Source organism: Pezoporus occidentalis, unplaced genomic scaffold (genome assembly GCF_034315485.1).
Source record: "Pezoporus occidentalis ecotype Australia unplaced genomic scaffold, CSIRO_AGI_Poc_V1 ctg46, whole genome shotgun sequence".
NCBI lineage: Eukaryota > Metazoa > Chordata > Aves > Psittaciformes > Psittacidae > Pezoporus > Pezoporus occidentalis.
In genome coordinates this window covers 7,097,820-7,110,618 of record NW_026915791.1, presented here as the reverse complement: position 1 = coordinate 7,110,618, position 12,799 = coordinate 7,097,820, and the positions used below count along the sequence as shown (strand labels likewise).

At 52.5% G+C, this 12,799-nt stretch overlaps 2 protein-coding genes across 3 annotated transcripts in view; one reads left to right on the top strand and one right to left on the bottom strand.

Moving 5' to 3' along the window:
- Window positions 1-3,742, bottom strand: part of NR1H3 (nuclear receptor subfamily 1 group H member 3) — a 33,914-nt gene extending 30,172 nt beyond the window's left edge. The window contains exon 1 of one of the 2 annotated variants that reach the window (XR_009967968.1): window positions 3,639-3,742. The gene's annotated coding sequence lies outside the window, so the exon portion shown is untranslated. The remainder of the gene's footprint in view (window positions 1-3,638) is intronic. The other variant, XM_062635893.1, reaches the window with a different exon arrangement.
- A 182-nt stretch (window positions 3,743-3,924) lies between these two features.
- On the top strand, window positions 3,925-11,624 carry ACP2 (acid phosphatase 2, lysosomal). The gene is made up of 11 exons (XM_062635892.1): window positions 3,925-4,081; window positions 4,165-4,260; window positions 4,336-4,422; window positions 7,011-7,163; window positions 7,495-7,593; window positions 7,753-7,842; window positions 9,766-9,898; window positions 9,973-10,061; window positions 10,615-10,721; window positions 10,946-11,121; window positions 11,204-11,624. The coding sequence occupies exons 1-11, from the start codon at window positions 3,980-3,982 to the stop codon at window positions 11,338-11,340; spliced, it is 1,269 nt and encodes a 422-aa protein (XP_062491876.1). The 5' UTR covers window positions 3,925-3,979; the 3' UTR covers window positions 11,341-11,624.
- The last annotated feature ends 1,175 nt before the right edge of the window (window positions 11,625-12,799 follow it).

Sequence of the window (12,799 nt, the reverse complement as noted above, 5' to 3'; positions counted from 1 at the left end):
TACACAATACAGCCTGACTCTGCAGCGTGGCTTTTGAATTGCTCCAGCCCTCGCAGCCCACGAGACCGTTCTCCTACTTAATCCTACAGACACTGTTCAAAACAAGAACTGGAGTCCTCATTCTCTAGCACTGCTCTCTTCAGTTCCTCCCCAACTTCCCACTAAACAAATATTTATCCCTTAAACATGCTGCAAGGTCTGCAGTGCTCTGCTCTTCTGTGCACTACCCCAATTAGCCTTTGCCCTCCCCAAATAAGAGACTTGAAAGATGGACAGTCTACACTGCAAAGTGATTTATGAAGTTATCCCAAACTCGGGTGTATCACCTTAACATTCTCTTTCTGACACTCAACAAAGTAATTCTGCTTTACAGGAAATCTGGTTTTGAGATCTCCAGATCTAAAAGTACAAGTTCCACTGGCTCCGGGGGTGTCTCCTTTTTAGTGAGGACACAAGAAAGGAATTCGTCTATGCCCCAAATATGGAAAAAAGGTATTTTGTCCTGAGCAGGGAGTCACAGAACAACGACGACACAGGAATGCTGAAGCAGCCCATCCTACACTCCCAGCAGAGACATTTTTAGCACCTGCCACAAAAGACAGCCTCTAATCTAACAATATTATACACCTCTCAAACCCAAACAGACCACAACACACCTTCTCTCTGCAGTAACCACGATGAAAATGCCAAGTCAAATGTTGTACTTTTCTATTAGCAGAAGTATGATCCGATGACCAAGTCCAACCTGCTTGCAGCTGAAACGCAGACCTGTACCTGTCAGCGGAAGCGTTGCCCTGAATTCCCTCCTAAAACGACATTCCTTCCCACCAAGACAAGTTTCCACAGCCAAGAGAACATGATTCTGCCGTCCTAAATCATTAGGTTGTGATGAAAACAAGGCAATGTATCCTACTGCAGACCAGAACAGTTTCCCCCAGTGAAATAAAGCATCTCTGTACAGTCATAGAATGGTTTGGGTTGGAAGGGACCTTACAGATCATCCAGTTCCAACCCCACTGCAACAGGCAGGGACACCTACAACAAGGTTTCACCTCAGTTCTGAAACACTGATTTTTCTCCCAGACTGCCAGGTCTGTGAATCTTATTACTTGGTGGGAGGCAGTGACACACAATCTGATAAGCTTTCCTATTCACTATGCAAAGACCCACACATCCGCAACAATGCGACTTTCACAGCAGCTGCTTCCAGAGCAGAGAGCAGGATCCCCCTTCGATGCAGCCAAGACAACGCACATTACATCCCATACTCTTCCTTAAGCAGTTCTGAAAAACAGCAACAGACCTTACGTTCAAAACTTAAGCTTTTGAAAACTGTGATCTTGAGAGCCATGCAACCACAGACCACATCTACTTGCAAGAGACATAACCTGAGGTCTGGGACCATCAAACGCTAAACAACAGCAAGAAAATCATCCTTCTGCTTACCACAGTATGAGCACATTTTGTTGTGAGGACTAACCCTAGAGAAAGCATCTTTTTGGGGGAGAAAGAGAAGTCAGAGCACCCAAACACACTTTAACACACTGGAAACATGGCTCTTCCTGCAGGTGTGAGATCAGGGCAAGGCAGCAAACTCACGCTCTGTACTCCGCTCTTCTGCACACCCTTTGCCTGCTCCTCGCTGCACAGCAGCTGGTAAAGGAAACGTGCTGACAAGGTGCAGAGCGCTGCGGCAGCAGCAACTGGAAATGACTGCCGACTGTAACCCAAGGCACAGAGCCAGCACACACTAATTCTCTGATAAAGTTTCCTATTCCTCAGCTTTGTTTAGAGTAGGCAATTTATATATATAGCCCCTGCTATGGTACATCTCACATCCCTTCACAACACAAGTAGCTGCAGGTTTCCTCCGGCAGCTACAGAGCTCCCGAGCAGCTCTGCAACGACCCATCTTCTGCCCTGCCTAAGACAGGTTTGGGTTTATTTCCCCCACCTTTCATCTCGGTGGGGTGAGCTGGAGGAGGTCATCAGTTATTGCCACCCCTGCTCATGTAAAAACTGGTCTGGTATGAAGCAGGATACAGAGGTGCACGCACGGATGAGAAAGAAACATCACTGAGGTAACAGCTCAGAGGCGGGTTTCAAAAGCGGTTACCCAGGAAGCCACACAGCCTGTCTGCCCTCACCAGTGGCGACGTCCGGGTACACGTGCCACAGGTGTGACAGCAAAGGAGGGCAGCAAGGCCAAACTCCATCTGGTCCTGGCACAGTGTGTCCTATGTCCAATGCCCTCCTTCCACAGCCCAAAGGAAAGAAGAGCCGAGCTCAGAAACACTTGGCTGAAATGCTCAAACCACATTTGCCTCCCCAGCTGAAAGACACTTATTTTCCCTCCTGTTTCTACCTCAGCAGGGGGGGTTATGTCTTGCTTGAGACTCCTCTACCCCACAAACCAAGCCCAGTACTCACTAAAGGAAGTACAAACCAGCTTTTCCTTTTTCTGCTGTCTCCGGTATAACCTTCTCTCTGGCACCCAGGGAGCAGCACACACTCCATGATCCTTGGAAGGAGCAACAGAGACAAGAGAGCTCTTCCCTACAGACAAACATAGCCTGCAGTCGCAGCCAGAAACCGGCTGACACAAGTGATCCAAGGGGTTAGTCAGAAACGTGACTCAGTGTGAGAGACTCCCTCACTGAAATCCTTGCAGAGAAGGGCCCGGTTGTGCTCCCAGGACAAGGAAAAGCGGACAGGAAGTTTCAGGATGTGAAGCATTGCTGCTCCAAAGTGATCCAAGGTTGGCTTCTGGTCCAGAGCAAAACACCCCTCCTGACACACCTGCAGCACGACGAGAGTCGGTGAGACGGCACAAGGAAGAGCCACCACCAGTGTAAGCAAGGTTACCTTTGAACAGCACCCCACAGGCTGACAGCTGTGCAGACACCCTTGTGTCCTAGAAAAGACCTGGGCTGACCGGATGCAACGGGTGAACGGAGCACAGAAACACAGCGGTGAGCCGAGGAGACAAGGGAAGACGACAGCTGACAAGTGTCCACCGAGCACACATCCCCGTGCTGCACGTCCCGGCAGCATCCCAGGGGACAGCAGCCGGTAACGCGGCTCTTCAGACGGACGGCAAGCGCCATCCCACCCCGAACTCCTGCTCTTGCGCGCCAGGTCCCGCCACCTCCTGCTGCCGCCCGACCCAACCCCTGCCACTGCGGGACCGCGTCCCTCTGCTCCGCGATGGGCACCCGAGGCGCGGGGCCGGGCCCCGCTGCCACCGGCAACACCGACCCCACACCGGCTCCCGCCTTCCCTTCACAGAGCGGAGGAGCCCGGCCCGTCCCCGCCAGGGCCGGGGAGCTCAGCGGGACGGGACAGGCCGCTACCGCCACCGCTCTCCCTGCCAGCGCCTTCCAGCGCGGCCCGGCCCGGCCCGGCCCGGCAGCAGCACGCGGCGCTGCACCGCCGGCACCGGGTCCCAAGAAACGCCGCCGCGGCTCGGGCCGGCGCAGGCCGCGGGGCGGGAGAGCGCGTCCCGATCCCCTACCGGGAGCCCCGGACACGCGGAGAGACCGCGTCGGGCCCGCGAGGAGGAGAACGAGGACGAGAGGGAAGGAGAAGGGAACGGGGCAGGGGCGCGCGCCCGAGAGCAGAGCCCAAAGGAAAGTTACCGGAGCGGCCCGAGGCTCCCCGGCGCTGCGCGGCCGCCGCCCCCCCCGTGCGCAGGTGCTGCGGGAGGCGAGGGGCGGCCCGGCCCGGCCCGGAGCGGGTCCGGTCCCGGTGCGGGTCCCGGCGGAGCTGCGCTGATGTCACGCGCGGCCCGGCCCCGGGTCACGCGCAGCTCCGCCCGCCCCGCCCCGCCCCGCCGCCGGCCGGCGCGCCAGGCCCCGCCCACAGCCCCGCCTCCTTCGGTGTGTGGCGGCCGGAGGCCACTTCCGGTGTGTGCGGGGCGGCCGAGTCCGTGCGGGCTTGCGGGCGGCTGCGGGTCGGTTCCGGCCCGGGTTGAGGCGCGATGGCGGCGGGGCGCGGCTGGGCGGGCGCCGTCCTGCTCCTCGCAGCGCTCTGCCTGCAGCCGCCGCCCGCCCGGCCCCGCGGGCTCCGCTTCGTAACGCTGGTGAGGGGGACGGGGCGGGACGGGACGGGACGGGGCTGCCCTGCCCTGTCCCGGTGCGCGGTGTGACGCGGTGCCGCCCGCAGGTGTACCGGCACGGGGACCGCTCGCCCATCAAGGCCTACCCGCGGGACCCCTTCCAGGAGGACGCGTGGCCGCAGGGCTTCGGGCAGCTCACGCAGGTGCGTGCGGGGCCGGGCTGGAACCGGGACCGGGAGCGGTTCCCGGGCTGTCAGTAACGGGCGGTGCCGTTGCAGGTGGGGATGCGGCAGCAGTGGGAGCTGGGCCGGGCCCTGCGGCAGCGCTACCGCGGCTTCCTCAGCCTGATGTACCGGCGGCAGGAGGTACCGGGGCTCGGGGGGCTGCGGGGAGCGGCTTCCCTCGGCGGGGGAACGCCGGGGCCGGGTCTTGTCTCGGGGTTTGTGTTTCCCAGCCCGTCTCCACCGCAGGCGGGAGCAGAGGCACCGCGCAGCGGGGCTGTGGGGCTGCCGGAGCCGCCGGCTCGGGCCGCAGGGGATACACCAGGCGCGCTGTGCGGTGGCCGGTGCTCCCCGCTCGCTCCAGGCTGTAAGGTTATTGCGTGTGTATGTGCGTGTCACGTCGGCTGAGAAGAATGCAACCTGTGTTGGCTCTGTGGGGCACTCCAGGTACGATCCCATGGGTGTCTGTACACACAAGCAGTAGTTACTAACCAGCAGTGACCCTCTCATTTGTTTCCACCTATAGAGGACCGATGGTTTCAGTCCCCCAAAGCTATTAATTTCCCTCTCTCTCTCTCCAGGATGTTGCCACACTTTACAGTAGCTCTTGAGACATAGGTAGGTTTCTTGTGTAAAGAGTTGTGGGGCCCTGGTGGAACCATGTGCTGAGCACAGGGGAAAACGTGAAACATCCACAAATGGAAGGAAATAAAAAGCCCTCCCCAAATACTCCTGATGGGTGTGAGTCACCGGGAACATGAGCAAGTGTCACGATGGGAGGCTTGCCATCACGGGGTTTGGGTGGGCACCGGGCAGGCAGACCCTGTGCCCCACTACTGGCTCTGCATTGGCTCAGTTGTTTTATCCGCGCTCACTTAGGGGGATTGACCACACTGAGAGCCCCTCTACAACTTTCTGTCGTCGCTTCCCCCCTTTTCAGGCTCCCCAGTGCATCCCCAGCCTGCCACAGTTCAGGCTGCACCCCTTCCTTGACATTTGCTTCATCAACAAAACTTCCCGAATCGGCTCAACCAAGATCCTTTAACATTCCTCAGCGGTTCCTTTCCAAACATACTTCATTCCTATAAAGCTTTTGCCCACGGAATGTTTTCCTTCCCATGTTTGAGAAGGAAAAACAAACCCAGGGGTATGCAAACAAAAGCTGTTCTGCAAACCAAGCCCGAAGCCCTGCTCCAGTTGAGCAACCTCCCTTAGAAGAAGCGTTGCCTCTGGGTGACACCCTGTGACCATCTATCACCTGACTCAGCGACAGGCTGGAGCCCTGGCAGAGGGGCTGAAGGAGGCACCCAGGGCTTGATCAGCTCTTGCAACACTTCCACCATTAGATCCTTATCCACTAGAATATTTCCCTTCTGTTTCTCCATAGCTGACCATGGATGGAAGCAGCCCTGGGTAGGGAGCGCAGGGGCAGTGGTTTTCAAGCCATAGTTACAAGTGGGTAGAAACCATCAGAGAAAAGGCAACTTTTTGTTTTCCTAGCGACTGTTTTGAGGCACCCTTCACATGAGGGATGCTCCACACAGTGAGCATACATAGTTTTCTCTCCTCATTTAACATTAAAGAAAGAATTCCCCATCTTGACATTGTATTCCATTCTTCTGGCTTTTTATTCGTGTTGTTTCAGGTTCAGCATCCTGGTTTCTAGGTCATGCCTTCATGATTTCCTGTGTGTTCCTCATGTTTTCTGACTGGTTGCTCTCCAGTCTCCCCCCAGGTGTTTTCAGCACACGGATGCCACAATACCAAAGTTTTACCATTTTGACCTGCTGAACTTCTCAGTATTTTTCTTGTTTCTCTCTTTTCTCTGGCTCAGATCTCTCCCTCTGAGCTCTGGAATGAGAAAGTCTTGGTCCATCAATACCAAGAGTCCACAAGGATCAAATAAAATCCCAGCTCCCCCTTTTCCTTCTCTCCCATTAATCAATCACTCTTGTCTTCATTTCATAGATGGGAAAGTGTGGAGAAGCCTTTTCTGCATCTCACTCTTGCTCTTATAGAATCCCAGACTGATCTGTGTTGTAAGAGACCTTAAAGCTCATCCAGTTCCAACCCCATGCCACAGGCAGGAACACCTTCCACTAGAGCAGGTTGCTCCAAGACCCTGTGTCCAACCTGGCCTTGAACACTGCCAGGGATGGGGCAGCCACAGCTTCTCTGGGCACCCTGTGCCAGCACCTCAGCACCCTCACAGGGAAGAGCTTCTTCCCAGTGTCCAATCTAAATCTCCTCTCTAGCAGGTTAAAGCCATTCCCCTTGTCCTGTCACTACTACTTCTACTACTTGTCCAAAGCCCCTCTCCAGATTTCCTGTAGCCCTTTTATGCACTGGAAGCTGCTCCAAGGTTTCCCATGAGCCTTCTCCAGGCTCAACAAGCCCAGCTCTCTCAGCCTGGCTCTGGAGCAGAAGTGCTCCAACTCTTCTTTTACTCTTCTCCATATTCAGACTCCTCTCTACCTGTAACTCCCGCACAGCACCTGCCCATCCCACTGATCCAGAACAGCCCACTGCAGTGTTACACACCCAGTTGTCTGTGTATCTGCCCATGCAGTTTTGGCCAGGCTGACATCAGCAGACTCAGTCCCTTCAGCTCCCATTATCTTGTTGTCTGTGAGCAGCTGCAGGGTGCTTGGCAACATTCCTCAGCGAGTGCATCCAAGGAGCATCACCGCTTACACCAGTGTTACTAATGGTGCACTGTCCTGTCCTGGCAGATCTTCGTCCGCAGCACAGACTATGACCGGACGCTGATGAGTGCGGAGGCCAACCTGGCAGGAATGTATCCCCCCGAGGGAGCACAGATCTTCAACCCCAACATCTCCTGGCAGCCTATCCCTGTGCACACAGTGGCCAAGTCTGATGAAAGGGTAAGTTAGGCTCAGGGATACGTACTCACTACCCCGTGTTGTTATGCTGACTTCCCCAAAAGTCTTTGCTTCAGTCTTGATTCAGGTTAAATTCCTCCTGGGACCTCTTTGCAAAGGTTCTTCTGTCCTCAGATGAGAATTCAGGGGTTGTGTTCACTCAGCATGTTAGATACAACACCCCAGCAGCCCGTGGATGACCTCGAGTACGCCGAAGGCAGGACTTGAGGCTGTTTAGAGATGCCTCCTGCTCATCAGGGTTTCGTTACAGTTGCACTTTTGACAGCAAGTTCTGTGCTTCCATGTTCAAGCTGCTGTTGTTGTCTCTGTCCAGCTACTGAAGTTTCCTTTGACCCCCTGTCCACGGTATGAACAGCTACAGAACGAAACCCGGCACTCAGCAGTATACATAAATAAGACCAAAGAGAATTGGGTAAGTGATTGTTTGCATGAGATAAGGTGGTCTTAGGCTTGTAGTTAAAGTATTATCACCTCTACATCATAGCTCTGGGAAGAGGGTGGGAATACCTGTGTGTGTAATACAGCATAAGGTTTGAAAACTGAAGGCCTTTCTCTTTTCTCATACCTACAGCCATTCCTGCAGATGGTGGCAAATGAGACTGGGATCCAGGATGTCTCTCTCGAGGGTGTTTGGAGCGTGTACGACACACTGTTCTGTGAAGTAAGTTGGGCCATCACCGCACAGCCACTGGAATTTGGTCTGTGGGACTCTGGATTTTCCTTTGAAAAATTACTTTGCAAAACCCCATAAAATCTCCAAAACCTCTCACCATTCCCACCCTGCAGTTACAAATAATGATTGCAGAATAACAACAGTTCTCACTCACTAAAGGCATGTGCCAGGACTTACCTGCTTGGCACTCTGTAACCTCCCACTTTGTAGCTTAGGTATCATGCCAGAGCCAGAAAAAGTTCCTCCTGCATAATAAATACCTCTTTTGCAAGTCACTAGAAACAGCCACAGGTGAAATCTTTAGATCTCTGTGGGCAAGGCTGAGTTGAGACTGTATGCACGTGGAGTTTTGTTGAAAGCCTGTCTTGTGAAGGCTTAAGCCAAATAAAAGATCGGGTTTAGCTGTGCTTTGATAGTGCTAAAGTAGAGGTTATGTATCCAGGAGACTTACAGTGCTCACACACAAATTTATTTGTGTGTAACAATAGAGTTCTTTCATGTCAAACTAACTGAATGTGAAGGAAGCCATAAACCTGAGCAGTCTGTCATGCTAATCCTGTGGAGGTGCAAGACTCCTTGGCTTGCTGGCAGTGGTACACAGTGGTATGTACTATTTTGGGGATGTGAAAGATGAATCTGCATGGAATTGCACTTTGCTATGTAAAGCAGCAGCTTGAGTTGCTGCAGGCTGAGAATATTCCAGTCCAGAGCTGTGTTGCACTGTGTAAATTTGCCCTTTGATACACAAACCCCATCTCCTCTCCTGGAACAGTGAATCAGAGTGAAACAACTTCTGTTAGTAACAAAAATCATTTGGTCAGAGAGATCAAGAATATCAAATCTTCTTCAAGACTCAGTGAGCTCACACACTGGGCCCCAAAGGCCAGCTGACAGCCCCTGTAATCCCCAAGAACCTCCAGAATAGCTTCCCAAAATGAAACCATTGTGAACAAGGGGAGTTTTTGCTCTCAAAACTATACCCTCAGGTCTCACCTGCTTTGGGCTTCTTCCTTTTTCCTAACTCATACAAACACTGCCCTAAGAGGAGGATTGTTTTTTCTCATCTGAGCCAGTAACTTCATTCTACCATAAGAAATAGCTCAGCTTCCCAGCCATTCTCATTGTAATTTACTGAAAAGCTAACTAAATACCTGCGTTTGTGATGGGAGTTTCTCCACACCACTCCGAATGGGCCCTTAAGGATATTCAGCTTCATCTTCTGGCAGTTTAACGGGATGTGGCATAGAAAATTGCTCCATGTAATGCCAGGAAACCACAACTGCTGTTTGCCTGCCAGGATAACTAATCCTTTCTTGTAATGGGTTGGCTGCAAAGCAAATTCTTCCCTTGGTTCCCAGTTCTGTGTGTTCTGGGTTGGCGTGCGGGGCTTTGTAAGTGGTGCATCCCAGTGTTAGGTCTGTAAAGCACTTGCTAACCTTCTCCAGGATCCTTCAGCGGCCCTCAGAGCCACCAGGGCAGTGGTACCCCGGCAACCTCGAGTTCATGCTCGCTGCCTTATCTTTTCTGTTGGGTTTTGTGTTTGGTTTTCTTCTTGACTGCATGCTATCTGCAGGGCAGAATCAGCCACATGTAAAGTAAACGCCCCAAGATTATTGTTATCAGTGGTACAACACGATCTGGCACTCGAGTTGTGCTTTCACAGGAGTGTAGCTCCTACATTTTACTCTTCATGCTTGTCATTAGTAATTTCTGGAACAACATTAAACTCTGCATCTATTCTCTGTACACAGCACAGCAGTGTGAGGACAGAAGAATAGGAAAGGGGCGTATTTAACACAATACAGGAACCCAGAAGCAGGATGGGCAGGACTCCAGACCCCCTGACTCCCATCCTCTGATCAACCTGTGCTCCATGCTACCTGCAGATGAGTGTTGTGTTTCTCTTTCTAGCAAGTACACAAAATGGACTTGCCTGACTGGGCGACACCAGATGTCATGACTCGACTGAAGCAACTCAAAGACTTTGGGTTTGAATTTCTGTTTGGGATCCAAGATCGGGTAGAAAAAGCTCGTCTGCAAGGCGGTGAGTGTACCAGGAGGGACCTTCATGCTGCTCTGTCTAGTTTCAGCCTCTTAGTAGCTGTTCCCTTCCTTCAGGGGTCCTGCTGGGTCACATAAGGAAAAACCTAACCAAAGCAGCAGATGTTTCAGCCCACCAGGACCTGAAACTGCTTGTCTATTCAGCGGTAAGTCAGAGCTCAGGGGCTTTTATCCATCTCCTCCTCCTTACAGGGAGCTTGGGCTTGGTGATAAGTTTTAACCCTTTCTGGCTTCTCTACAGCCTGCAGTGATCAGGACATGCACCTTTGCCCCTGGCTGGGTGGGGTGTGCAGAATCTGGCATCATTCCCAAGCTGCACTTTGTTCCTATTAGCTCCGGCTTGTGGATAAGCCACTGCTGTGTTTATTTGGTAGATGGGTTGATGCTACTCAGATATTTCCACAGTGAGGCAGAGTCATTCCCCGTTCCCAGCAGCTGACTGACTGGAAAGTTGAGTGTCTCCCAAATTGCTCCCTAGAGATTAATTCTTAAAGAACCATTCAGGATACACAATCATGTTTCACTTCCTCCCCTGGCACCATCACAGATCACCACTCTAGCAGTACAGGTCCTCTCCCATCTTCCAGATGGAAGTTGCAAAGGTGACATCCCCTCAGCACTTCCCTGTCCGTTACTGGTACAGACTGAGCTGCCACATCCCTAAGGGTGACTGATTTGGTTTTTTTCCCTCTTCCTCAGCATGACACTACACTTGTGGCACTGCAGATGGCTCTAGATGTCTACAACAAGATTCAACCACCATACGCCTCATGTCATTTATTTGAGCTGTACCAAGAGGATGATGGGTGAGGGCTGCAGTAAAGACGTCTGCTGTGATTTCACTTCAAGGGTTAGATACCTTAGGCCAGGCTCCACCCTAGGGGGATGCAAACTTGCTCTTAGTGGCAGACTTAGGAGGAAAACTACCACCAGAGTAAAGGAAAGCGTGTGCACACTGAGGTTATGGGAAGGGATGACTTCAGCTGGAGAAAGAAGAACAAACCTAAACATGTGGCTGTTTCGTTTTCAGTAACTACTCTGTGGAGATGTTTTACCGGAATGAGAGTGGGAGGGAACCTTTCCCACTGACAATCCCTGGCTGTCAGCATAAATGCCCACTGCAAAGGTTCTTGGAACTCACGGATCCTGTTATTCCCCAGGACTGGGAGCGAGAATGCCAGGTAGCAACCATCGTGCACGACACAGGTGAGCCCATACTGGACCCCAGCGTGGCAGAAGGGAGAAACTTGGCTGATCCCATGTTGACCACTTGTTTTCTCCCTTGCAGAACTGTTTGTGGGTCTGGCTGTCTGTGGATCCATTCTCCTTCTCCTCATAATCCTCCTCTTGACTGTACTCTTTCGCATACAGTCCCAGCACCCTGGCTACCGGCATGTTTCCAACGAGGGAGAAGAACAGGCCTGACAGTTGCTTCGACTCCTTCCCAAGCAGTAGGAGGGAGCAGAATTGCCCCTAAGGATGATTGGGCACCTTCAGTTACTGAGCATTCTTTTGCTTTGGCCTTTGCTTCCCAGAATGAAGCAGGACTTGATTTTTGGATTCTTGCTAAAGGCAACGTCCCAGAGGGGGAGAACTGAGCTGCTCTAATGGAAATGACACCTTAATTCTGCAGCCAGTGTACTGTGTGGTGCCAGCAGTCCTCTAGAGTTCACCTAGCCTGGGATTCCCAACATGGCCAGTGGGAGCTGGGCAAGGGTTTTCCTCTGTTGAAGTGATTGTAAATGTTACCACTCACCATGACTGTGGCAGAGGGGCCTCCAGGAGCTGCCGCATGCAGTGCAGTCAGGAGCTGCGTGTCTCTTCAGGGTCAACCTCCTCCGAGTGCTTTTCCCTCAAGCCATGGGCTGGTGATGGTGGTGGGAAGGCTGGGCTCAGAGCAGAGCAGCAATGCACCAAGACTCATCTACTGGCCATACAGAGGGAGCTGCTGCTGCAGATGATGGCAGACGGTCAAAAGTGTTTCTTGAAGTTGCTGCCAAGTAATTGCTACTGGCAACTGGTCTTTCTTTCCCTCCTCACATTGTAGCTCAAGAGAGGACTGGCCTGGAATCAGGACAAGACTGGCAGTAGTTTCTAGGATTCAGCTCAGAGTAGGTTACATATGATCCAAAGAAGCTCTAAGTGCTTCATTTGAAGAAAGAGATGAATTCCTTGGGTAAAGATTCAGCCTTTGAATTTCACTTACCATCTCTGAGCTTCAGGTACCTACGACAGCAACAGCCAGTTCCGCAGGCAGTCCAGATTTCAGCTATGAGCCGAAGGAAGACACTTTACCAGCAGAACGGTTTTATGCTGGAATTAAAGAGATGTAGCAGAGCTGTACCTAAGACTAGATTAAATGCCAGGGTCTGTAGTTTTCCTTCCTACCTTTCCCACTGGATGGACAACAAACAGAAACCGCCCACCCTCACTTGCCCCGGGGTTTGGCATTTTGTCCAAAGCGTGGTTCTGTTTCTGGGCTGGCCTCTGTATGCAGTGCAGCTGCTGCAGGCGCTCCATGCCAAGCACTCACCACCTGGCCCTGGAGCTCTTGGCAGGAAAGGAGAGACTGCGGCAGGCACCAGGAGCACAGGCTCTTCACATGGTGATGCTGCACATTCACTTCCCACTTTTACTTCCCTTTCTGGTGCACTTCCCTTCCCCTCTTGGCGGCTGAAGCCTACTCTTAGGTTACAGACGTTTCCTTTTCTTCCCCTATTGGAGTACCATGGGAACTTCTCCCTCCACCATAACTAGCATCTCCTAGCATGGGAACACTAAATCAGCAGAAGCAGCTTGCTGTTCTCAGCATCTTCCTCACCTTTCTGTCCTCTGAAAATATAATCTAGGTCTTCTGCACAGCAAGACAGTCATGAAGAAAAAG